This window comes from Cyphomyrmex costatus, unplaced genomic scaffold, assembly GCF_001594065.2.
Source record: "Cyphomyrmex costatus isolate MS0001 unplaced genomic scaffold, Ccosl1.0 scaffold193, whole genome shotgun sequence".
In the NCBI taxonomy this organism is placed as follows: Eukaryota; Metazoa; Arthropoda; class Insecta; order Hymenoptera; family Formicidae; genus Cyphomyrmex; species Cyphomyrmex costatus.
The window spans coordinates 1659159-1686724 of NW_017275965.1; the positions used below are offsets into that span (position 1 = coordinate 1659159).

The 27566-nt window shown below is 39.6% G+C and overlaps 1 protein-coding gene across 1 annotated transcript in view; it reads left to right on the forward strand.

Annotated features, from left to right (window-relative positions):
* LOC108772949 (serine/threonine-protein kinase 17B) overlaps positions 1-27302 on the forward strand; it is a 112407-nt gene extending 85105 nt beyond the window's left edge. Inside the window, exons 4-6 of the mRNA XM_018538625.1 lie at positions 19024-19150; positions 20824-21052; positions 25529-27302. Of these exons, the coding sequence (XP_018394127.1) occupies positions 19024-19150; positions 20824-21052; positions 25529-26603 (1431 nt within the window). The 3' untranslated portion in view covers positions 26604-27302. The remainder of the gene's footprint in view (positions 1-19023; positions 19151-20823; positions 21053-25528) is intronic.
* The last annotated feature ends 264 nt before the right edge of the window (positions 27303-27566 follow it).

Here is a 27566-nt window from a genome sequence, read left to right on the forward strand (position 1 = left end):
TATCGCGGCGAAGAGGAAGAAGAAACGGTTTACCACCGGTTTTCTCTCTTCCTCTCTCTTTTATCTTTGCAAAAAGTTTACGAATCGCGACCAAATACGCGTTCGGGGCGTCTTTATCGCGCTGAATCTCGCCGAGCTGTCGCTAGAAAGAAACTCTCTGGCAAGAGATCGACGACATTTCGGGCGCCTCTGGCAATTTCTCAGCTGCGGAGCTATGCACGTTCCGTATCGCAGTCTTCACGATCGACCTAGATCGTTATGTAAACGTATGCGTGCACGGCGGTTCTCTCTGCCAAATCGGCTGATCGGGAACGATTCCTGTACACCGACAGTATACAACCTTGCGTGACACGCACTACGTTTCGCAAGGCAGATAAACTTCTCAGCGTTTTCTGCGAGGTTGACATTCTCCTTGATATTGCCATGTATCTTATTACATTTTCGCGGAAATATGCACTTGTATATCGGCTGAAAAACAAGGCAGTGAACAGTGTGTACGTGTATATACATATAATATATATTTTATTATTTTTTGAATACACAAAACGTATATTTTGTAAAAAATAAGAAGTTCCTTTTTTTTGCGTATATATCTTGAGACGATCAATTAATTAATGGCCGGAAATATATACTTGTATTCAAAATAGATTTTTAATTTGGTTTACAAAATAATATATAATAAAACGAAATAAAAAAACTATATATTCGTACATATTAAATGTCCAATGGAGAAAGTTCTTTTTTATTAATTTATGAATAATTATCTGTAGTAAATTTTTGCATCTTAGCGGCTAAAAATTGAAGTTATTTTCTTTGCTGAAAAAAATCCTCTTTTACTTTCTTCTGATCTAGGAATTTATTTTTTATTCATATATTTTTTAAAAAGTATTAAAGTAACTCTATGTATAATACTGATCTCAAATGCTAATAAATTGTAGAACAATCAATAATGTACAATATAATTAATGACTTCTAATTGGAGTGTAAAAGCAGCTCAGGTCGTTTATGTAAAAAAAATAGTCGATTATACATAGTTAATCTTAGTCGGCAAACGTAATTCTATCAGTAGAGCTGTATATGGACATTTTTTCACGCAAGCATTTTTGCACGTCTACACTTTTACACGTGCACACACGCGAATCTCACCAAGAGACATAAAAGCGATAGAAAGAGCATTTAAAATCGGTCTTGCCGTCCACGCCGTTATGTCACCTGACACTTTGTGGTGGAAGAAATGAAAATAGATCGGGCGTGCATGCTTCTCTATGATTCATCTAATCCCACGCGCCTCTCCCTTCGACGTTCCTGAATCTCGTCGTAATCATCTAACCTGCGCGACTCACGCTGGCATAACTTCTTTTTTCGCAATTCGGCGGGCACACCGCATTCTATTAAAGAATCGATGACACGGGCGCGAGCACGTGCGTGGCCTACGAAACGAACAGCGCACAGCGATGGAATTCCACCACGAAATGGGCGCGAATGGCACGTTTCTGTCCCACGAAATATTTTTGTATGCGGCGTCGAGGGCGTCTGTACGAAAATAGCCTCTCGTATTTCGCCGCCGTATTATGCTCGCATCGTGACGTTTCGCGTCAAGTTCCCGGATTACTCCCAGTATTTTCCGTGAGACTAAAAATAATTTTTCGTCGCAGGCAGAACTCCATTCAAGCGGCGTGATGTTTCATAAAAGTCGCGTAATAGAGCCGCGGGGTGTCTTCCTTAATCTCAGGCGGGTGGATTTGGGAACCAGGAATAGCGCTGTGTAGGAACCCTATATAACTGGCCACTTTTGTCAAAACAAGAGTGAGGAAGAAGGCTATATACTGTCCCTTTTTATATGTATACGCTAATTTATACTATCTTATTCATTCTAATTTACTGACAAAAACAACGGGCTGATCAAAAGTTTGTCATCTCAGACTCTGTTATAGGAGGTCTCTAGAAATAACTGATTCAACGCAACGTCGAGAGCACCGAACGGAGATCCATAAAGAACATAATTGAGCCGAAGAGAGCCGTTAATATTTTCAAACGGGCGATCCTTGCGGGGCTAAAAATAGCTTGTTTATCACGCCGGGCTGCCATTGTGGCGATCATCAGAAATAAATCCCATTTTAACTTTCATACGCCTCGTTATCTGATTATTGCGTGTCGCGTGTCGCCCGCTGAAAATAAGAAAGCGACGCGAGAGCAGCTTTGATTTTTTTTTTTCTCCCATCGCATCGGCGCGGAGCGATCGAATTTGCGAGGGAGGGTTGTAACGACGACGATGAAGTTTTATGCGAGCGTGTCACGGCGAGAGCGCGAGAGACGTCGTCCCAACTGACAACCAGTCTTTCCTATTTAGCGGCGAAGATTTGCAATTTGCGATTTGCACACCGCACTCGCGTGCGCGCGTAGGTATATGAAGTACGTGTTTATCGATTATCGAGGTGATCGATATGGGTGAGCCAAGGCGAGCGAGTTGTATTAATAATGTTCCGACGGGGCGACACGCACATGTCAGGCTCTCGCACGCGTTTCAGACTTCCACTTCTTGGTCCTGAATCTCCTTTTTAACGTATCTCGCATAACGACGACGTTAGTTATACAATCCAATTACTTGGCTTTCGCGAATTCGCGTTAATCATATTGATTTATCATTAACCAATAAATACACGTCATCATTCGTCGTTTTGCGCGGTTTGCAAAAGATTTATTGGAACGTAACTATAAGTGTCATCAATTATTTCGTAATCGAAATCTTTTCCGCTGCGGTAATCACGCTGAAACATATCGCGTGTTTCTATCGACCTTTACGGTGTCTTATCGATCCTATGCCGCTGTGATAAAACCGATGATTACGCGGAACGAAGTTATTCTGATAGCTCAATGTTTTCTAACCGATAAGATAATTTCGCGCGTGAATGATACGGCGTTATTGCGGTACAACTACGCAATTTCAGCAATTCTAATTTGTTCTTCTAAAGAATTACTGGCTGTTTTCCAGCTAAGACACGCTGTGTTACATTGTGTAAAGTAATTGTTGGAACACTACTTAGTTCAACAGTGTATAACATCAGAGTTTATTACAGTCCTTCATTTTTATTTTTAAGAGTAATTATTAAATGAACAAATTTTTTAATTTAGACTTAAATTATATATAAATACATGTATTTTAGGATTAACGATTTTTGATAATTTTATTTAAAAAAAAAAAAGCATGATTACCAAATAATTGTTTAAAAAGTTGGTAACACTTGTATTTTACACGCTCGTACTTAGCTTTTTGCAGCGTCGAGCAGTGTAACATTGTGTCACAAGTTAGAACACTGTGTTATACACTGTCATCGTCTATCTTGATGGAAAACAGCCATTGTTATAATTCCAGATTTTCCCATGAGACTCAAAGAATCAAGCGAAAGTGATATTTTTGGATCGCGAATTTCATAAGCGACGGCGATTAATTAGCTCAAACGGATAATAATAATACAGTCTGCTCTCTCGGCGGCTAGCAGTGAATCATCGTTATTCAGATGTGCTCCGCAACATTTTCGATTCATTGACCTGCGAGAGCGCATGGCGTTTATTTTTCGCGCGGCCATTCAAGAACGCCGAGAAAAATAAGCCGATGAAGACTTCGACGATCGATATGTCTTGGAAGGCGGCCAGCGTCGGCTTTGCATATTGCGAAAATACATGTCGCGATGAATCGCATGCCTTTTGTCCATATCGACGTGTGACGGCGCATCAAAGCGGATGCACGACGGAATTCTTTTAGACGTACGTTGCACCGTTGGTACACAGCAAATATACAATGAGATGGATGGTAGGTTTTTGTGTGCGTGCAACTTTGACGCGATATTTATCCTTGTTTGTCCACGAGCTCGCACAGCTGATGCAATATTCTTGTTCTCGTAACGAGATGCAATAGGATGGAATTTTCATGACAAGAATACACGGAGAAAAAATTTCTACATGAAAACGAAGACGAACCACAAGAGAGAATCTGATCACATCAATTAGCACTCTAGTCGAGATGTCCAATTGTGATTTTAATTCTATTTGAGAATTCTAATTGATGGGTATTTTATAGCTATTGTGAAACGAATATTTGAATGATTTTTTTTAAATTTCTATTATCATTTATCGACGTTATCTAAATACAGTTGGAAAATTTGTATTAAATTTAACATACTTTACCAAACGGTTCACCTAAATTTTTTTGTTAACACAATATAAACATATAAATAACATAAATATTAGATAAAAAATTAACGTAAAATATGTTACAGTGTCACAATTCATTAGTACAATGTGGAATATATTTTTTTAACAAAATTAACATTTATAATATATGAAATTGACACATTTTATCATTTTATCTTAGAATTCACATACTATATATTAAATTTAAAATATCTTTTTACTTATTTATGAATTGATTATTTTAACATTATGAAATATTGAATATCTCTCAATTTAGCGCAAAACAAATAACAATTGTTAAATAAATACTTGGATATTAAAAATTTAATAGAAGAATTTTAACAAGGGCCGATTTCAACACAATACAAAATGTTATAACAACGATTATTATATTATAGAATAATCGTTTTCGCGCGATCTCAATGCCGTTTGGTGGAAATTTTTTCTGAAAGCGAATCCTGCGTTTAAGGAGAAAAGATTTAACGTTAATCTTATTATCGTGCACGAAACGTAAGACGCGCGGCTACTGTGCGCCGACCGAGAAAGGCAATTGGCCGACGAATAAGTTAACGAGCGCATTCGGGTTCATCCTAAAAATAACGCCGTGCCACGAATTCGCGCGATATGCCGCGGCTAAATATAGATTTCGCGGTTATGAATGGAAAAATGCACGCGAATTCCTTGGCCGATGTCCAAAGCGGCCTTCTTGGCCAACGGCCACGAACTTTCGGGCGCCGGTGTTCTAAAGCCGGCCTCACACCGTGCTAGTTCACCGTGCTCGAAACGGAGCAGCTATATCCGTCGACGCGCGACGCGCCGCGCCGGAGAGAAGTCGCGCGAGCGCTGAGAACACCGTCGCCGCGTGCGACGAAATAACTCGGCGTCCGCCGGCCGTGCAAATTCGAGAATTTGCACGACGAAGTCGTGTTAATTGCGGTCTTTCCATGTGTCCTCGTGCTTTCCCAGAGCCGCGAACCGATCCTAATGCTCCGTTTTGCATTCCGCCGCGATGAGTTGGCACCAAACGTTACTCACGCACATCCATCATTTAGGGAACGTTGGCAAATATTAATTAGGAGGACGAACACTCACGCTGTAGACAAATGAAACGAGAGATCTGTCTATGAATCGTGCATGTTTTTTTTTATTACATAATTTTATTTTTATAGAGACAAAAAAGTAACTGTGAGAAACTCTTTGTATTTATGTTAGCTGAACCGGTTCCTGTTAAAATTTGTGTGTTGATGTCTCAACACACCCGAGTGTTAATTTAAAATAATGTGATTGTATTATTTGAATATATTTTGTGTTCAATTATTATTTTTCATTTCCTATTACTAAAATAGGACAATTTATGAATAAATAAACAAGTATTCTGAAAACAATGTAGTTTAGAACATGAATTCTAAGATAAATGTTATTTTTACGTATTTCAAATGTTAATTTTACTGAAGAAATATATTTTCACAATTTGATTGCAAATTGTGTCAAAGTGTTACATTCTTATATTAATTTTATAACATGCGGATTTTTAATTTGATTAGGGGAAGAAGACTTAAGGATTACAGTTTAAAATACCCTGACGATTTTTTTAAAGATTTTCTCTAGTTTTCGAGAGAATTGCGCATTTGTGGGGAAATCGTCATTCCCGTTATCCGGCTTCGCGATCCATTCTGCGGCTTATCCTTTGCGGGCGGCCGTTTCTAGCCGCGGAATGCTTGGCCGTTGATTCGAGAATAGACAAGAGCGGTCAGTTCGCGCTGAGGGCACGCTCTATCAAACGGGCAGTTTGCAAAAATAGGAAATATGACTCGTGCATTTGCCCGTGAAATCTATACGATGGCGATCGTAAAACGTCGATAAAAGTTCCGTACCGCATGCTGCAAACTGGAATTTCTAGTTACTCTGTCAGAATACGGAAGCCTTCCTTTTCACGTGGCTACCAACCAAGTCGACTCGGTCCTTATTCGCGATCTTTAATTGTTGTATCACGGAAGATACTGAATGAAGGAATACAACGAACCGTGAAAAAGGATGCATCTGAATGGTTGATAACGCAATATAAGTTTTCGAGATTCCTCAAGAATTCTCAGCAGCATATCTGAAACAACGTTGAACGTTGAACGATTAAAATCAAAAGAAATAATCGTGTATTCACCTCGCTTAAAGCAGCTCTTTGTTAAATACTCTCGACGACACGGTATTTTTCTCTTGGTCGCAACCGTCAATTAGGTCGTTTGCTCTTTAATTCACTTGGTAGATCGGAGCAGCGCCTACGACAATCTTGGTCGTGCGATATTTTGTAGATGCAGATATATATCGCTACGGATTTAATGCGCCGGCGACTTGTTTATTCGAGCAACAAATCGCTGGGGCGATGATAAACGTGGGCAAGTCGCGTGTCGGGCCACGCATATTACTGCCCGCTAATAATAGACGCGCGTAATAATATCGGCGATAAAATCGGCACCGAATAGTAGGCTGCGCCAAGTTCGCGTCAAAAGAGCCACACACTATTATATATACATATGATACATATATATATATATATATAATCACATATATAAATATAATTAAAATTATGTATATTAATTTATACATATGTATAATTTTATATTTATGTATAAAATTATTTTACATATATGTATAATATTTGTTGCTTTCACCTGGTGTCATGTAGGTGTCACGAGTCAAAAATCAGCGTTCCCTTCGAATCTTACATCTCGAAATCGCCTTGCAGTCTGCCAAGGACTCTCAATTAGCGTTCTTTAACGAGCAGCTAATCCTTTCACCGCGTGACAGACCAAGACTTTGGAGCATTTACTCGTATCTTTTTTTGTCGCTTATCGTCACACTTCTCGGTCAATTAGTAGCTTTTTACGTGTCGCAAGATGAAAACTTGGTTGGCCAAGAGCGACAACCGGTAAGGCGGCAGAGGCTAATCTTAAACGACGAGTCTCTTTCTTTCTCTCCGAATCTAATCATCCGAGCAATATGCCATGCAATTAGCATGTGTCTACAGAATGTTATTAGCATCAATATTTCGTTGTGAACATAGTGAGTAATGTCGTTTCACTTTGTTGCGCAGTAGAAACTATAAAGACGAAACCGACGAATGAAATTATTTCTAAGGTATTCATATCATATTTGATTTTATTCAAATTATTACCAGCAGTATTTATTGTTTCTGTATTTTTTTTTTAGTATAATTGAGTAACCCCCCCAATATGCAAAAGATTACGAATTAAATGTCCAAAAAAATCTTCAAATCCATACTGCTACAAATTCAACTGTATTTATCAGTCGTATTTAATAAAAATGGTAAATGCTTTGTTCTAAAATCAGCTAAATTTCTTTTCCCAGCAAAACCAGTCAAGTGCATTTTATTTTAATAAATAGAAATTTGTGTTTCTCATGTTATATAATACACATTTTGTTAATGTAAACAAAGAATTTTTTTTAATTAAAAATATTTTATTGATAACTTGAATAAGAAAAATTATATAAGCTTCTTCTTTCGTCCAAACAATTTCAAGTGGAGAAACCGACTTTTTGTTAATGAGTTACTTAATTATAACAATATGAATTCTTGTTTTTTATGGTATACTATTTTTGGTTATCTATACGGATCTATGTCTAACTTGTACTATCTGACTGAAAATCAAGTTGATGGCCTGGAGGAGATAGAATAGTACGCGCTCCGAAATTTCGACATCCACGCTTGTTTGTTCCGACGAGACACATTTGGAACAATGAAGAAAATCATACGAAGCGCGCGCGCGCGCAACAAAAGCGAATGGCGTTCCCGTAACGAAGTGCTGTCTAAGTAATTGCAACATGTTTTACTGTGCTTGTCGCAGTTTCACGTGCTTGCTTTCGCTAACAGCAGCAACAGCATGCACTGCCGAGTATAACAGAGCGGAGAAGGTAATAATCGTTTGTGCCACGTAAAGCGATATTACATCACACGACCGAGTCCTCTGCGGCGACGACAATCCGACGATCACGTCGGTGATCTTTGCAGTTGACGAAGTCGAAATGTGAAGCTGAATTGTGTGCAATATCGACTCGGTTTCACGTAACAACGGAAATAAATAGTAGCTTCTCTGCGTTTTGTACGATTAAAAACGAAAATGATTGTAAGTCGAGACGCGTGCGTCGCGTCAACGTCTTTCTATGCATGCACGATGTCATTTATTTCTCTTTGTCGTACATCGAGTGATTAATAACAGAGTCAAGAAAATATATTGCTATACATATTTCTATTTTAATCCTCGGCTATATGTAAAATCTTGTACCTTTCGTCATCAATTTGGACCTTTAAGCTTTAGTACAGATTTTTATATTGTTCCGAACTGTATAAAAAGAAGATCTCAAAAAATTCATGTTAAAACTTTGACAACGAGAATTAGTATTTTAAAAATCGCATTATATTTTACTTACTTCTTACAGATTTATTGTATCTACTAGAATTTGCAATCAGTACACAGAATAGTTTTGCTGAAATTACTTCCACATAAAGATTATGCCTTCAAAATTTAATCTGGCCGGTGGTGGGCAAGAATATCGTCTGCTCGTTGGACTCGTGTAATAACAATTCTCACTTCTTCTGCGTTCGCAGCATCTACTTGAGCGCACTGGTGCCATAAAATCGTGCCCGCGGAGTTCGCTGAATCTATGGGGTGGCACTCGGGCATGCCATTAAAAGCTCGGTGAATCGATTTCATCGAATGCACTGCCGCGCCGTGCCTAATGAACAGACGGCGATATACACATATATTTAGATCTCTTTCAACCGAGCTCTCCATCGTGAGATGTATTTAGGTTCCTAGTAAAAGTTCTATGAGGCCAACGAGAGATTCATTGATGAATCTCGCGAGTGGGGTCAACTGCCTCTTTTCCTTGGAAAATCCGATGAAAAGCGACGGATGTTCGATTTGCTTTAATTAGGCAATTCGCGTTTAATCGTCCGTGGAATTGGAGAGACCGAGCGACTGGTTCGTCGAATGAATTCCTGCAAATTATCGTTTGTCATCATATTTCTGCGTAATGCGAGCCAATCAATTACACGAGGAATTAATTACCTATTCGTAATGTAATGAATATATTATGTAGTCTCCGGGTGGATAAAATCCAATACTATTGATAATTTAAAGAAATTATATTCGGAAGATACTGCAAGATGTCTTCATTCGCATTTATTAGGCTATTAAGACGCGAATTAATGCGTACTTCACGCATCACGAATACAATGGCCAACGAGTTTGCTGAGAACGAACAAGCCGCGTATTCTGCTTTATTACCATAACGCGGAGATAAAACGTGCGTGTCGTCGCGATATATGTTATCAACCGGCGTATTTATCAATTATTACCACACATATTCATTTACGCATGCAGCGGACACAGCGCAAATAACTGCTTAACATAAAGTCTATTCATTCAGTTGTTCATTAGGATAATTAAAGGTAATGAAAAACGATATATAACCTTTTATATTTTATTATTTATGAAAGTACGTTTTCTTCTACTTAATTTTTTTTTACTTTATTCCTTTTGATCTAAGATTGTATGCAATAACAGCGTTATAAATAGTATACGGAACGCATAGTTTTGCTAAAGTATATCTAAAAATTAAATACAGATCCGAAAAAGGATTTTGTTGAACTATCAAAGTAATTATGTGGGACGCATGATGAGCATTCGGTTACATACATATCTGAAAACAATTTTGTTGGATCATTAAAAAACTTGGATGTTCAAACTGATTGTTAAAGTGTCAAAACTTTTTACAATATTGCTTGAAATCATCCTGCTTGAGCATCATGCTTGAGAAAAACGCTTGAGATTCCTACTCTCTAAAACTTTTAGAATGAATTATTCTTAAGAGTGAAATCTCATTCTTAAAGATTGAAAATTAAGCCACTCTTTTGAGACTGACTCAATCTTCACTTTTTAGAGTAAGATTTCACTTCAAAGAATTTAGAGAGTATGTAATTATTTTGATGGTCTCTCTCTCTCTCTACAATATAATTTTCAGATTTGTTAAATTTTTTGTCTAGCTAGGTATTTCAACAAAATCTTTTTCTTGTATGTATTATTTTTTTTATTAAGGAATCCCATTCAGGGAAAAAATCTCGGGTTGAGCAAACGGGAAATTCCATTGAGTGCAGAGTCTGAAAACTAAGGAATGGCAACGTAGGATTTTTGGAAGGAAACAAATTAACGCGTGAAAGGAGGCAACGAACCGTCTACGGGGGCCCAACGCTTTTTAACCGACGGATTTATGAGGATACGTCTCTCGTTCATTGAAACTTCCGGTGGCCGAGAAAAGGGGAAGGCGGGCAGACCGCGCGTGCGAAACTGTTGCGTGCGCGTATGCGTGCCCCGGCATATTAGGCACGCAATCGAGTTCGAACAAACAAGAGAGAGAAAGAAAGAAAGAGCGAGAGGGACACAGGCGGCGGAGGGCTCGAGCAGTTATCGCTCGGCGAAAGGATTGGTTTGTGCGTAATGAAAGTACCGAGACGCGGATATTGATCGTTCGTGCACGAACTCGCCCGACGCGACGCGTATTTTAACAGCTGCACTTTACCTCATGCGAGAAGTAAAGAAAGACGTTGTCGTTGGAAGGTGCGTGTTCTAATTATGCTCTAGTCAATTATCGCGGTCTCAATTGTTTCCGAGATAGAACGTCTTCTAAGGTTGAACCATCCTCATTTTTTCTCTTTTTCACCGTTCTTTTAAAAGTGTGTATATCCGGATTTACAACAATAAACTTTAAGTTGTAAGAAATTCATCAATATCGCAGTCGAATGAGGAGAATAATTGACTATGATTTGTCAATTTTTTACAGCTTAAAGTTTATCTATCTACACTTATTCGAAACTTTGCTCTAAGTGAACTAACAATTAGATGTAAAATAATTATTCGTTGTTTGGATGAATTTTCCTTACATTTTTGTACATGTCCGGAGCACGAGTAAAATATCTGAGTTTTTTAAATTGTAAATTATATAGTTTAGATCGAAGTGGCGGACTTGCGCTCGCGGTGAAAAGCGGGTAAAGCGACCAGGTCGTCTACCTTTTTCGTAAGCTCACGCTTCTAATTGTCGTTTGCTCACGTACACGAGCCGGCTCACGAAGTGTCACACATTGTTAAGCGGATCGGCGGGCTAATTACGAATCACATGCGCTCATTGACACGCCTAATGAGTGCGAGATGCGCCAGCGTAACTACACAAAGGTTCCCCTTTCCCGGCCCCCCCGCCTTCTTCCTGGTGTTGCGCTGATTGAATATCTCTCGCCCGACTTTTCGTGCACGCGATGTCGCATTGTGCACTGAAAAGGAAACACATTTGAAAGACGGAAGACACACCGTTATTCCGCGGATGATTTCTTACGTTTTGCGGGGACAATGTACTCTTTGCCGGATAATGACGTGAAGATTTGCCCCGTTAACTCCCCGTGAAATCTCGCTTTCGCCATTTCGATAGGCACGGGCGTGTAGAATTTAATTGCACAAAATGTATCTAAAGTAATTCTCTGACAAGATATTTAGATATTAAAAGAACAATGGTAATTTAATACTCATAAGTTAAATGACTTTGTTATAAGTTTGTTATTTTTAACTTTCATGTGCCTCAAAATGTAAATCCATTTCTATGGTTAGTTCTGAATTATACAATGTCCATATTAACGTAAGCAAATATTATAATAAACTAAATTTGAGTCAAATACACTTCTCAAGTTAAATTGTATTTAACTCCATTGTTTTAATTAACGACATACTGAGGACGAATAATGGCGATTTGTAGAAACGATTAAAAATAATTCAAATTGACTATAATTTGACATTACATGAATTCAATGCCTTTTGCCTATTTCTATCAAAGTAAATTTTAATTTTAATCTAGATTTAATTTACTTTATATTTTTTTTCTAAGAATGGGATAAAGAGTAAATTAAAATGAGATTAAAGTTAAATTACCTTGGTAGAAATGGATATTAATCACATGGCGACACAGTTAAAATCTCATATGGACGGCCGTGAGAATTGTCGCGAGTTGTGATTTTTTGTACAGACGCAAGATGAATAACGTCGGCTTCGATTTAATGACGCGCATCCTTCCTGCAAATCGTTTTTGCGCGGGTCGTGGCACTTAAGCGTTAACATCCGACAGAGATGCCCGCTGCGAGGCGCAGGAACACCTGTTACAATTCGCAAGGGTGCATTCGATCGATATTTATGTCAGGCACGCCGCGCCAAATAGTCTAGAAGTTGTGCAAGACCGCGTAAGAACGGTAAAATAGATAGCGTGTTGCAGTCGTTGCAGGAAGCGTGCCTATTGCGAAAAAAGAAAGATGATTGATTTGATCCAGTCACGCTTTATTTTCGTCCGGGGATCTCGCTCGATGGTAGTAATCAAACGAAAGCTAGTATATATTTCCGAATTTTATATATTTTTATTACGACCGAGACTGTTTTTACGCATCTAGGAAGCTGTTGACATTGTTGTTAGGGAAATGCTGAGTTCAAATCGATTAAAGATGAGTAGTGATGTACAATTAGATATATTCAAAAATATAAATAGCTATTGGAGAATTCTTGGATTTTTAATTACGAATTGAACATTTAAAATATGTGTTGAAACAGCATCTTACCTGATGAAATAAAAAGAGGAAAGTGAATCTGATTGCAAGAGAAGTTAAATCCCTGCTTTTGTAGAGAGAGAAAAGTACATAAGAAGTAAAATGCCTACTGTTGCAATGCAGTCATGTTTAATAAAACAGTCAGCCACTTTGATCCGAAATCAGCTAAAATCCTTTCTCCATCTGCAAAACCAGTGAAGTGCTTTCTATTTTAATAAATAGAAATTGTATTTCTCGTGCTATACTTACGTTTTGTTGAAACAATGGATTTTTCTTAATTAAAAAATCTTATTAATATCTTGAATGAGAAAAGTTATAAATTTTTTGCTGTCGCTGTATAAAGATTTTAAATGGATATATAATGACTTTTGCCAATAGATTACTCAGATACGAAGTTTCGAGCGACGAGTTGGCGAGCACCTTGTATTGAAATACGCGGGGAATCTACGTCGCGCATCTCGCGCTGTTAATTAAAAGCGAAGTAAGTCTGAAGGAGACACGCGGATCTGTGCTTTCGCGATGAGGAAAAAAATTTCGAAGCAGCCTCGCATCGGTCTATAAGATAGGAAAAAGAGCGAACCGACGACGCACACTCGCGTCACGATTAATTACCTCGATTACGTGACGAGTGCGCTCCGTCGGAATCATCGTCGTTTATTGAACGCGTTAAATTAAGTGGCGCGAGATTGCCGTCGAGCGTGTAATGGACGCCGAGACCGACGTGTGTCCCCTCGAAAAATGCATACCGATGCGCGAGGTGCCATGTAGGCTGCATCGAGCCTGTCATTACCGAGAACACGCTCGTCGAAGGCTTTCCGAACACGCTCTGTGTCGGAAATTTTACATGAAAGGGATCTTTTGGATTTTTTTTTTGCAAAATCATTAATGGTCTTGCGAAAGTATCCAAAAATTTAATTAGATTTGAATATTTTGTATCATGAAAATATAATTATGTAGAACAAGCTCAAGTTTGCTGCTAGAAAAATCATCAAGACTTTCTACAGCATTAATTATCGTGCTCGAGTCTCTTATATAATTACTTTAATGACCCGACAAAATTATTTTTAGGTCCGTATTTATAAGTTGAACTTTTAAATATTTCAGCAAAGTCACTTTTTCCGTGTATGTAACGCGCCCGTGCGTCACTTTCGCGCAAACTAAACAGGATTTGAATTGCTATTCAAATGACGACATTGACGACCGATTCATTTGCGTGTTCATGTAACACGCTTTCGCACGTAACGAGATGAATAATTGAAGATCGACAATTAAAGTTGGGTTTAAATTTGGTACGCGCAGCAAAATTTGGAGTGAAGATTTACCGGACAGCGAGCGTCTCGCGTTTGTAAAAGGATGTGGATGGAACAAAGGCACTCGACACGCTCGAGGATTCAGTTTGTGTGTTACGTTTCGTTAAATCAAGTTACGAGTCGAACGTGACCGGGATTCATCATGCGCTACTTGACGTACGACGAATAATGCGATTCAAAAACGGCTCTGTAACGCCATGAGATTGCAGGTTGGTTTTCTTTGTGTCAGGTTTTGCCTTTGTTTCGAAATTTCAACTCGAACGACGTTATCTTTGGCTGAAAAAACGCCATCGTCCTAATTTCTCAATTTTTGTGCGTCCCGTCGTTTTTACAATTTATGCGCTTATTCTTATTCCACTTACTGCATCCTTTATACTTTCAAAGAGGGAATGCTTAATTAAGATTTGTATCTGAGAATGTTAAAATTAATAAAATATCCGTTGATCTCTATACGGAAACAATAAATCTAAGTTTTGCTGATAAAGTATCTAAAAAAATTCAGCTATAATAGATACAGGTCTGAAATATTATAATTTTGTTGAATTATTAAAATAATTATGTTGAACGGTTAAAACGTTGATGACGCACTACTGCAAAATGTTTGAACACTCTAGCAACTAGTTTGAGCATCCTATATAATTATTTTGATGGTTAAATAATATTATTTTCAAATTTGTGTCTAGCTAAATTAGATACTTCAGCCAAACCGTACTTTCCGTGTATATTTTTATTAATATGCCATTTACTCGTAAGATTAGTGGTATAGTAAGTTGGTTATAGCAAATTCTCACTACGCTGTTACGAGATTTCGCCGTCTGGCTTCCGGATAATCGACACGACTAATAATTTCTCTGGAAACCGGAAAATAAGAGTCATTCATGGCTCCGTCGCGTTCTCCTTTCGATGTATGCATGCAGGTTGCGTAGGAATCAATCTCGAGCTCAGGCTTCGAGTTCAGGAAGTGTCTCTAATAAGGAACAAAGACATTTCCATAATTAACTATTACGCGCAAAGTTTGCAGCCGGGTTTCTCGAGCGTCGACGTCGGTTCTCGGCGTTGTGATTGGACGTGGGCGAGTCGATCGATTACCATGAAAATTGTCCTCGATCGCATCTCGTATGCATCGTGCACCAGCACGATGTTCTCCGACTTCGATTCCGGCAAGTCTCTGCGCTGTCACGTGTGTCAAAAATTCTGCATCGTGGACTTTATTTAAATTTATCGACTTGGCGTCAGAGAGAAGGAATAAGTCATGAGAGGCTGGGCATGAATTGCAATTTCTTGCGTTCGATTCAACAAAAATAGTATCATCGATCACGCGAATTCTACATCACCCGCGATAAGGATAATGATCTTATTTGAATTTGTCGTTAAGTCTTCAATCTTTATTAACCGCAATTCTTAATGGACGTTTATAAATCAAATAAGGATCAGTATGATCGAGGCTAGATCTTGGTGTAATACTATACTATGGAAATTTTAATTGTACATATAGTGATATGTAATTGTTGATTTGAAAATTTTAAATACATTTTTCAGATATGTAACTGCGCGCCGCTTACTATTGGACTTGTAACGCAATCATAAACTGAAGCTGAAGTAATAACAGATGTCACAAATTAAAATGATCGTCGATTTAATAATGATGTTAATAAGCGCATTTTTAAATATTAAATACAACAAAACTTATTACAAAAAATATACCCCAGCCAGTTTGAATCTTTCGATTATCCGGAGCGAGCTTTTTTTCGAATTCAATCACTGCGGAATGATAATATTTATTATAATCCGTGTTATATTCAACGTATCATTGCTTTCCTGTAATGTGGCAATTTATATTATAAAAAAATTATATTAATATCAGTTATGAGCTTTCGATAATTATCATCTCGCTTGTCAAGTCGCAAGATATGTAAGAACATAAAGTGGCGTTTTACTTAAAATAAATTATTCACAGATTTACGCTGGTTGTAAATCGTAATAATATACTTATACTTTTGATAATCATTATCCTGTTTGTCGATTCGTGAAACGTATAAAAGCATAAAAACAAAAGTAATCTTTTACTTAAAATTGGTTATTCACGGATCGATGGTTGTCGGCTTATAATAATATTTATTGTACTTATTATATACTTATCTTACAGAAATACCGTGTTTCGATATTTCCAGTTTTTCAAGTTGCGTGCTGTTGATACAAATCGCACAATATTAACAATACGATAATAAACGAAAGTTGAATAGGCCTACATTTATCCTCACGACCGTCTCACCCTAATCGAGGTAACTTTTTAACTCCTTTTTTCTGTGACTAGTAGGGCCGACAACTTTCATCACTCCCATGAGCGTAATTGTGTCTCGCACTCTTTCATTAGGCCCTTCGCGAGCTGCATGGCAAACATCTGCGCATAAACATTCGAGTGAAACGGAGTTGTAGTCGGCTATTTTCTGTCCCCAACGGCTTCCTTTCTTTCGCGCGTATCGAAAGGAGCAAGTGACGTGATAAAACGTGATCGCACTAAAAAAATGGTGTAATATCGGCACGATTTTAATTAAAAATAACTTTGTTAATTTAGTAACACTATTAATGAAATCTTGTTTTAATAAAAGTTTATTCGTTTCATTAATGTCGTTGTTAAATCAACATTACTTTCAATTAAAATAATGCCATTGTTACATTTTTTCAGTGCAAGTGATTTTACTACCGTATATTTACCTTAATAAAGCGCACCGATAATAACTTTCTTCAGGAACCGCGACCTAATACTGAAGATATAATTCTCGAACAATCTAAACCAACCATGGAGCATTGACGATGAATCGGCAACGAGCTTCCTCTCGTTTTTCGTTTTTCTCGTACGATTCCGGGCCTCTATTCGCAGCAGTTTCGGCATTGTTCGGCTATGTGAAGTTGGCCCCCCCACTATTGCAAATCTAAAAATGACCATTACCATTCGTTTGGTGGTCGTTTGGTGATGTTTGGTAGTCCATTACGGACGTTTGGTAGTCAAAGATATATTGAAAAATGTCAAAAAAAGAAGAACGCGCGTGAAGTTAGCCCCCCCATATCTAAAACTCGGCTTTGCAGACTGCAAATGCAATAATGACCGTAAGCATTCGTTTGGTGGTCGCTTACTGACGTTTGGTAGTCCATTCCCGACGATTGGTAGTCGAAATTATAATCGGAAATATTAACAAAATGATATACGCGCGTGAAGTTAGCCCCCCCCATATCTAAAACTCGGCTTTGCAGACTGCAAATGGAATAATGGCTGTAAGCATTTGTTTGGTGGTCGCTTACTGACGTTTGGTAGTCCATTCCCGACGATTGGTAGTCGAAATTATAGCAGGAAATATAAAAAAAAAGGATATATGCGTGTGAAGTTAGCCCCCCCCATTTCTAAAACTCGGCTTACGGCAAACGAATGCTTACGGTCATTATTGCATTTGCAGTCTGCAAAGCCGAGTTTTAGAAATGGGGGGGCTAACTTCACGCGCGTTCTTCTTTTTTTGACATTTCTCATTATATCTTTGACTACCAAACGTCCTGAATGGACTACCAAACGTCAGTAAGCGACCACCAAACGAATGCTTATAGCCATTATTGCATTTGCATTCTGCAAAGCCGAGTTTTAAAAATGGGGGGGCTAACTTCACGCGCGTTCTTCTTTTTTTGACATTTCTCATTATATCTTTGACTACCAAACGTCCGGAATGGACTACCAAACACCACCAAACGACCACCAAACGAATGGTCATGGTCATTTTTAGATTTGCAATAGTGGGGGGGCCAACTTCACATAGCCGCATTGTTCGGTTATTTTTCGAGAAAAGAGTTGGTGCGAAATGTGAGAGGAAGAACCGATGTCATGTGGATAACGAGAGTTGTACCTAAGCCACGGCGACGACCTTTCTTATCGCGGAATCGTTTACGTCCAGGCATTATACTTCGCGCGAGACGCCTACCTGGACTCATGTTATTGTTGTAATGTGGACGTTCGTTGTCTTTCTTCCACCTGATCGTCAAAAAAAAGCATGCCTGGTGCGTTACGTATGTTCCGTCTTTTCCTTTCTCCGCCTCGCCCTTTCTGATGATTAATCATTCACCAGCGTCCCGGCAAAAATCTCATCGCGCGTAGTCGACGCGGAAGTTATTATTTTTCAGAACTCTTATTCCAAGTGGCGGTGTATCGGACGGTCTTTCGATAATTAGGACGTGTATTAAAATTCCGCCGAGATGTGAGATCGGCTCGAGGCCGCGCCGGCTACAATTAAACCGCAAGTCGTGAACTAACGATATCGCATGAACGTATTTCTCTACTCCTTAAAGGTGGTTACATGGCTTATAATTATACCCATAATTATAAGTCGTGTAATTCACTGCTATATTTACACGGTGGCGCCGAAATTCCTGAGATGTTGTACGATGTAGAAAAAGTGTCTCGATCCGCTTGCGTGCTTCTGATAATTGACCGAGACCACGAAAACACCTGGGGCTGCTTTGTCCGTATTAACGGCCAACGGAGAGAGAATATACCAGAGAGCAATCATCATGCGACCGTCCTGAAAGGAAGCTTTACTTTCTCCATATTATCTCGCGGCAGGAAATTGGCATTGTCGCGCGGACATTACCGCGAGATAAAACCTGCTCGCTCCTTTTTCTTTTCGCTCGCGTTTTACAAGGCTACACCTTGGACCGCCTTTAAGCAAATTTTGAGAAATTACAAACGCATGATATATATATATATATATAAACGTATGGCTAAAACAGTCACGATCTACTCTGCCTGCGGCAATCTTATTTTAATAACAGCCTTTTTTCCGTCAATAACGTCGAATCGCTCTTTATCTCTTGCCTTTTTTGATGTTTCAGCCACAGAATTTGGTACTTACTGGAGAATTTCCGGATTGCGACGTGAAGCTATGCGACTTTGGCATATCGCGGTACATCAGTCACGGAGCGGACATTCGAGAAATTTTGGGCACGCCTGATTATGTCGGTGAGTACTTTATTCTAGAAATCCTCATATAAAAAATTGACTAGTCCGTTATAAAAAATAGAATGTGAGATATCCATGCTTCTTATTCTCCATTTTATATCTTATTCTATCTTTAAGACTCCTGGATATGATAAATTAAAAATTGTCTAAATGGTGGCCAATCTTTTACTTGAGTATCTTTACTTTTCTTTACCCTATACGTCTTTCACAAACGCAATTTTATTTTGTTCTACTTGAGTAATAAATGTCAAATATGTCGCTCGTGAAAAACCGTAAAACGCGCGGACGGTGAGATTCTCGCACCAGTGATAAATACTCGGGAGTTCGCACAAGAATCGTTCGACACCTGCGCGTTTCTCTAGCTTTTTGGAGCTGTGCGTGTCACTGAGGATAACAGACCACAACCCTGATAAAGCGAATCCGTTTCGACGCGACGCCTTATACAGACGGAGAATGTGTGCGTGTCGGTGGTTTCCGGCCTCGAAGTGCGACGGGGTCGCACCTTCGTGCATTCCACGTTTGTGATCTGTTTGATGCTAAGAAATCGCCGTGTTGTGTAGTTCCATTAGGGAAACAGGCATGTTGCATAATTGGACAGAACAAGTTACTCCGCGCTTAATTGTATTAAGTTAGAAAACCGCACGTGGTCAGTTTTGTACACTCGATTGGCCATTAGGATCCTTTTACGATCCTCGTAATCGATTACATTGCACTATCTAACAGTCATGTCCTAAGTGGACGAAAGTGTTAAGCAATATCAAGACAAGATAATATTCTCTCACGGAGAAGATCGAAGAGTCTGTTCTTCGACATTTACAAAATAAAATTGTCCTGAAAAAAAAAAATAGGAATTATTGCTTCACGAAGATTTAAAGAGTAATTTTAAAATCGTACACTGATGGAAAAGTTTCTGACAACTGTGACTATAATTACATCGCTAAAACAAATAGTATTCTGTAATTCTCATCCTTCCTGTACTAACATTATAGCAACAATAACCGTAAAAATGGAGCTCTTAACAATAATTATGTTACCACGTAATTATAATCGCAAATACCAAAAACGTTTCTTTCAGTGCATATCGAATAAAAAAAAAAAAATGAGATCAGCTTTAATTGAACCGATCGTTATTTCCTCGCCGGTGAGATTTAATCGGTTAATTAGCATCAGCTCTGAGATCATTCGCAGGAATTAGTGAAACCGTTCGCACGATAAAAAAAACAGCTCGTGGATCTTTATAGCGATTAAGTTGGACGGATAATGCCGAGGGCGTGGAAAAACTGTAGCGTGATTCGGTCGGAACAAAGCCGATACAAAGTGGCCGATCCGAGCGCGCGACTGTTACGCGATGAACGAGCCAACCGCGTTTCCGCATCGTCGGTGATTACCTAGTTCGCGCTCGGGGCCTAATACATCCGTAGTTACAATTATTATTATCCCGTTGAGGAACACGCGTGGCTCCATTAAGCAAGCGGTCGCGACGACGTAATGGCAGAAAAGCCGGGGGAAAGAAGAGGCGTTATCTCCTTTTTTTTTCGAATTTAATTACCGAGATTTACGCGCGCGCGCGCGCGCGCGAGCACACACACACATATCTCGCGAGCATTAGGGTTCGATGTACCACGGAATCTCGCCACGTTATAATAACGGCTCATCTGCCGTGTGTGTCTCAGCCCCGGAGGTTCTGAATTACGAGCCGATCAGCCTGGCGACCGACATGTGGTCCGTTGGCGTGCTGCTCTACGTGCTGCTAACGGGATGCTCGCCGTTCGGAGGAGACACCAAGCAGGAGACGTTCTGCAACATCAGCCGATGTCGCCTGGACTTCCCGGACGATCTCTTCGAGGACGTCTCCGAAGAAGCGCGCGATCTTATGCGCAAACTTATGGTCAAGGATCCGAAGTAAGTAATAAAGAAATTTCTCAGCTCTAATCATAATTGTTACTATATGGATATTAACCTAATTGTGTTATTTTAATGTGAAATTGAAACACTTCATTATAATATGTAATTTTCATGTACACGTATATAACGGGTTTGCTGCAAAGTTTAACTAGATATATACGGATTCAAAAATAATTGAATTCCTCGAATCTGTCTTTTCTCGTTTACTTCAACTTCCGCATTGATACGCGGAAAGAACGGTTTTGCTGAAGTATATAAAACTTTATCTATAGATACAGATCTAAAAATGAGAATTAAATTCCTCGAACCTGTCTTTTCTCGTTTACTTTGACTTCCGCATTGATATCCAGAAAGAACGGTTTTGCTGAAGTGTCTAAAAATTCAGCTAGATACATATCTGAAAATAATTTTGTTCAACTATCGGAATAATGATGTGGCACGCAACTCAAACTGGTTGCTCGAATGTTATAAAACACTTTTTGCATTATCATTAATGCTTAAGCGTTCTACTCGATTATTTTGATGACCTAACACAATTATTTTCAAATCTATATATCTAGTTAAATTTTTTAATACTCGAGCAACACCGTTCTTTCCATCTACATGAATGCGGAAGTCGAAGTAAACAAGAAAAGATAGACTCGAGGAATTTAATTCTCGGATGCGATTAGAACACAGGCCGTGAAATATGCTCGTAACGTCCGCGCGGCGACGCAAATTCACAGCGAGATTCATTGATCATCATGGCGAGCTACTCGCCATTTATCTTCATATACTCCACTTGATTCGACGGAAAGATTTCCATTCGTTGTCCCGCTGTGATCGAGACGTCGTCGCCGTAATTTATATATTGTACGTTACGCACCCACATCATAATTCCCGCACTCGGTATCGCTCGGTCGATCGACATTAGTTGCCTATCCGGTTCGCCGAGGCGGGTGTCGGCGAGCGCCCGTTACCGAAGAACCGGCGCGAGCATTCCTGGACCGGTGAAAACAATTCTTTCGCGGAAGACTGCGGCGATCTACCGAGAATGCCCGGCGCTTGCTTCGAAGCGAAAGAAGATAGCCCGTGAAACGCGGCGCGTCGATTACATTGTTAGTTATGTCGGTATGTCGGCCGATTTCCTAGAACGAAAACAATCGTGTCACGTAGACGTATCGTTGCGCAGGCGGCGCGGCGCGGCGCGGCGCGACATTCCGTGCTGTAACCGAGATGATGACATCGCGCGACGGTAACGATTCATCGGGGATCGTTACCGCCGTTAGGAGCGATTCGGTATCAGTGGGTCAACGCTGTCCATTGATAGTTGCATTCGGGGGAAAACCATTCGCTTGCGAGAAATTCGCAACTCTTGCTTTGCGTAATTCCCTACCCGAAGACGCGTTTCCTGTTTGTCGCCTTTTATTTCTATTAATTTTATTCTATTTAATTAACAAGATTTACGTATCAATTAAGTGTTGTTATTTTTGGATCTATCAAATAATATCGATTCTAAAATCATTACATATTTACTATTGAAAAAGGAATATCTTACTTTTAAATCAAAAATGTTCTATTTTAGAATGAATGATACAGATCTGCAGGTTAAAAAAAGATTTATTCTATAAACGCGTAAAAACATATAATAAACTTAAGTTTATATATACGTGTCACTCTTGTTTCTATTACAGTAAATCGATCTTGTTTAATTCGAAGGAGAAAATTTTCATTTAATTTTAATATTATTTTATTTTTATATTACGTAAGATTGTGCAGCAATAAGATATTAAGTACTTCAAGAGAATATTTTTTGTTTCGATATTAGAAATTCTTTCTGAGACAGTATCAATATATTATAGATTAATTTTAATCTCGATTTAATTCACTCTTTTTTATCTTTCTCTAGTGCCTATTGTTAGATAAAAATAAAAAGTAAATTAAAAACCGAGATTAAAGTTATAATTTATATTGATAGAAATGAACGTTAGATTCTTAGCCTCATCTTTTATCGTATGGATTTCTAGGAGCGAGACACATCCCGTAGCCTCGGGTTTAACTTTCATCGTGTTATTGCAATGGTTTCGTCTTTCATTCAATTATACGAGACGTAATATGAAAGCGAATAAAAATCGCGAGCGTACATTTAATAAATCAAACGGATGTACGCGCAAATTAATGCGTTTCGGATTAAATTCTGTACGTCAATTCCCGGTTTTAATCGTGCGATGTCTTCTTCGAATCGTGAAGGTCCATCTCGCTGTTTTCTTTTAATAATTCACGTATTAGCCGTGCACAATGGCGACATTGTGATTCCATTGAGATGCATTTATTAGCTCGTTTATTCAGGAATAAAAACTATCATCGGTCAATTATCGAGCTCATCGTCGGTCGCGAGTAACATGAGCGGGAGAAAAACGATCGGCGCCACGTCGCTTCGTGAGGTGGACTTTCTTCGAAGCGGGAAGAGCGACGTCGAGGAAGGCGAGTTCCGCTGTAAAAAAGAAAGACTAAGAGACCTCGTAGGTTTCCTTATCGCGCGGACAGCTGAGAGGAAGTTGCTATCCGGAATTATTCGCGTCCTTTTCCTCTCCGGCAAACATAGGGGGTCTTATCGCGCAGAACCCGCATGACTTATCGTCATGTCCTACGAAGTTGAATAGCAGTCTTCATCGCTGATCTGCAAATTAGCATATTTCGTCTCGAGGAGACTGCGAACACGCATCGCTGAAAGAAAACTTTGCAGTTGAATTTATGTTTGTTTATGCGTCATGTCATTTGCAATGCGTTAAAATTAATGTATCTTAATCATGCTCGTGCATTTTACGCGTTTAAACTATGCAAACGATCGCGGAATTAATTAACGTTATTACGTTAATGATTAACAAACGTGATCTGTACACAATAAAAACCTGTGTCCGGTTCTTGTTGAAATTTTTGTGTTGAATTTATCGGAGTGTTAATTTAATATTATAACGTGAAGTTGATGTTTCACATTTCTTAATGTTAAAATCATTTATGAATAACAAAATAAATATCAGAAAAATCATGTAATTTTATAACATAAATTCTAAGACAAAAAATTAAGCTACGTGTTAATTTGATATATAAATATTAATTTTACTGAAGAAATGAACTTTTACAATCTATTTCCAAATTATGTCAAAGTGTTAAATTTTTTATATCGATTTTTATATAATGTTTGTATCACATTCTAATATATTCATCTCGTATTATTATAAATCAATATTAATAAAAATTTGGGTGAGTCGTTTGAGATATATTAAATGTATTAAATAAAACACAAATTTTTTAGTTGTATAAATCTACTCGCTGTAATCACGATTTAATCGTTACGTAAACTTCATCAATAACTTACGTATTTTGCCATTTTTTTAAATTAATTAATCTATTCAATGAAAAATTTCGTCTAATATTTTGTTGTTTGTTTTTATGCGCGATTGGAATGTGCGATAATATAAATGCGCGAATAACATGGAGGAGTTAATAACTCCTTTATATGAATATTTTTTGTTCGGGACTTTTTTATGGTCTCAGAATTAAGGGGGGTCACCTCCTAAAGTACTTTAGTATCTGTTACATGGAGCGGCATTCCACGGCGTTTACGTGTTACGCAATTCTTTGCTCCATTATTGAAGATATCCTGCGTCGTTCTGCATGCCGGAAGTCGGCCGATACGTCAGCTAACATAATGGTTTTTGCGCAGACCGTGCGATACGCGGATGGCATACACGCAGCATGAAACAGCCACGTGAAAACGTCCCGGCGGGACCGCCACGATGATGGCCACCGTCGATAAATGCTCCGATCCGCCTAGCGGAGGTCGTTTATGCGACGGGTCTCTTAACCCTTTGACTCTGTCGCTCCTCGAGTTAACGAGGACGACGAGAACATAGTTGTTCGCGGAACGAGCTTGTTGTTAGGATATATTTGTTCAAGAGCACCGCGTGTACTAAAGTAACCAATATAATCGCGTCAAGTCTCTTATCTTCAGCGTTCTAACGGGAAATCTTTAGAAATACGACATCGAATTGAAAGCTTAACCCTTCGATGCCTTTGAACGGTTTGTCAACGCACTGCGTTTCCGCAAAATTATCGCGTAAAAATAAATATATTAACAGAGTATTTAATTCCTAAATAAATATGGAATTTTCAGGAGATTTTTTATCGGTACTCGAAAAAATTTTTTTAATTTTATTTTTAAATTTAAATTCAGTCTTTTTCTCTGAAAATATTCTTTCTTTGATTATTTTTTCCCCGATGATAATATAAAACGTTGACAATCAGCATACAACATACATATATTCACATACATTCTCGTTATTATATCAAAGTTGTAATTGAAGTGAAAGAAAACTATATATGCCATAATGAGAATGGTATCGTAAGGTTAATTCTAAAACAATCTTGAAAAATTCACGAGAATATTGGAAACGATTTTCTTCAAGCAAGCGACTCTTTTCTTGTTCACAGTGAACGTTTGACGGTGACCGAATGTCTCCAGCATCCCTGGTTCAACATGTTCGAGCAGCCGTTGGCGCCCTTGACGACGTGCCCCTCGTCGGACGACAGTCCTGCTGCTGTTCTCGACTCGTCGACGATACCCCCGAAAGAAGACAGCGCCTCGTCGGAGCTGCCGATCGCCAACCAAGGTCAGGTTTCGTCTACGCCGAAGAACGACGGCGAGAAGCAGCAACGGTCCTCCACGACCGGTCTATGCCATAGTGCGGAAATTTCCAAACCAGCAGCTAGCGCTCGCGCCGTATCCTCGCATACGGAGAACCTCTACTCGGCTTCGAGATCGTTGCCCAAGCCCATCAGATTCGGGCTGAGTCCGGACCGTAGGGATACTTTCAAGAGAAATATGGACTCACTGGCGCGAAAGTTCTCCGGCAGTGTTCTGCCGGAAATCGTCATCATCGAGTCATCATCGTCAAATGCCAGCGGTAGTATTCAGCAACGTCGCGCCACTGCTACCCACACGATGCCAGCTGGCGGCGGCGAAGTGTTCAAGTGCACGCCCGTATTTATCCTCGGCGAGATCGAGCAACAGTGCAGTGATAGCGGTAGCGATACCGTGTCCGAGATCTCGACCGACAGCTCGAGCGATCGCAGTAGCATCTATTCGGACGACTCTCTCGATTTTATTCTATATGGTAAGAGTCAAGGTAGAGCGAGTTACCCGTTCACTGCCTCCGACGCGACCGCCGACAGATGGGAACAGAGGCATCATCATCATCACCGTGCCACCAGAGTATGGCCACGCGAATGCAGCGGCGTCGTCAGCAAGGCGCTCAGCCGTTTCACGTCCGAAACCTCGTCTGGTGTGAAGATCGCGAAAATCCCAACGACGACGCCACCGACGGTGACGGCGTTGCGTGGTGGCAGTGGCAACAAAGCCGGTCTTGAGGCGCTCCGCGAACGAGGCGGCAACTTGGTAGTTATTAGGGAACCCGTACGTGCTGGCAGATACACCAGGTACAGCGAGGTACAATGCGAGTCAGTGCAAGCGCGGATTCGGCGGTTCCAGGTGCACGAGGCCTCGTAAAATTGTACCGTCCAGCTGTGCGTCGACAGGTGTCGGCGTTGAATTATATTCGTGCACAGGTGGACGGGCATCTCTGGCAGTCTCCTCGAGGAATTGCCGAGGGATCGGAAGATCGAAAGTTGTACATATCGCGTAATATATCGTGTGTACAGTGACGCGAAGAGTATTGAAGGGAGGTTTTGAGTAACGAGGCGTGCCCGAGAGATGTACGAACGAAGGATAAGGTGGGACGAGACGGGCGAAGTTCCTCGAGATTTGCGAAGGCTGTGACGTCAGAGAAGGTTCTTAGGAAGGTTCAGGATTGCGCGTCTTTCTATAAGGACTATGAGCTTTGTGAAAAATATATTCAAATTCGCGAATCTTTTGATTCTAGAATGATAAAGAGCAACATCGACGTCATGCGACAGTTGTATGTAAAAGAAAGGGATTACTTCTGAATTTATTTTTCGTGAAGTACATAATGCTGTGATAGCGTCAGGGGAACGTGAAATGATAGCATGAGAAATGCGGTGTGTTCTTATATTATTTTTGCCGAAATTCGGTAAAGGCGACGTGTCGTTAATACGGACAAAAGATTTTGCAATGCGGCATCCTGTAACTCAATCGCGATATGTATATTATTAAGCAGTATTTCGTAGCGAGAACAAAAAGTTACGCGTATCACACCAAGCCTGATCTCCAGAATCCTTGAACAGCCTCTCGAACAGCTCCTGTCCTAACTTTCGCTGGTCTTCTCGGGAACCCGAGACCGATTGTAAAAAGTGTGCGCACGGTTACGCGGATCGTACGACGTAGCGGCGTGTGATGCATGTCGCACGCGGAATCCTACGTGTACAATGCCTTTCTACATACGCGTGCCTTTGCGAAGGTGCCGACGAGAGATCGTAGCTTGTATCATATCAAAGCGAACAAACGGCTGTTGTAAATACTGTAAGAGAGCATGTGAATGCGTCTAGGAATGTA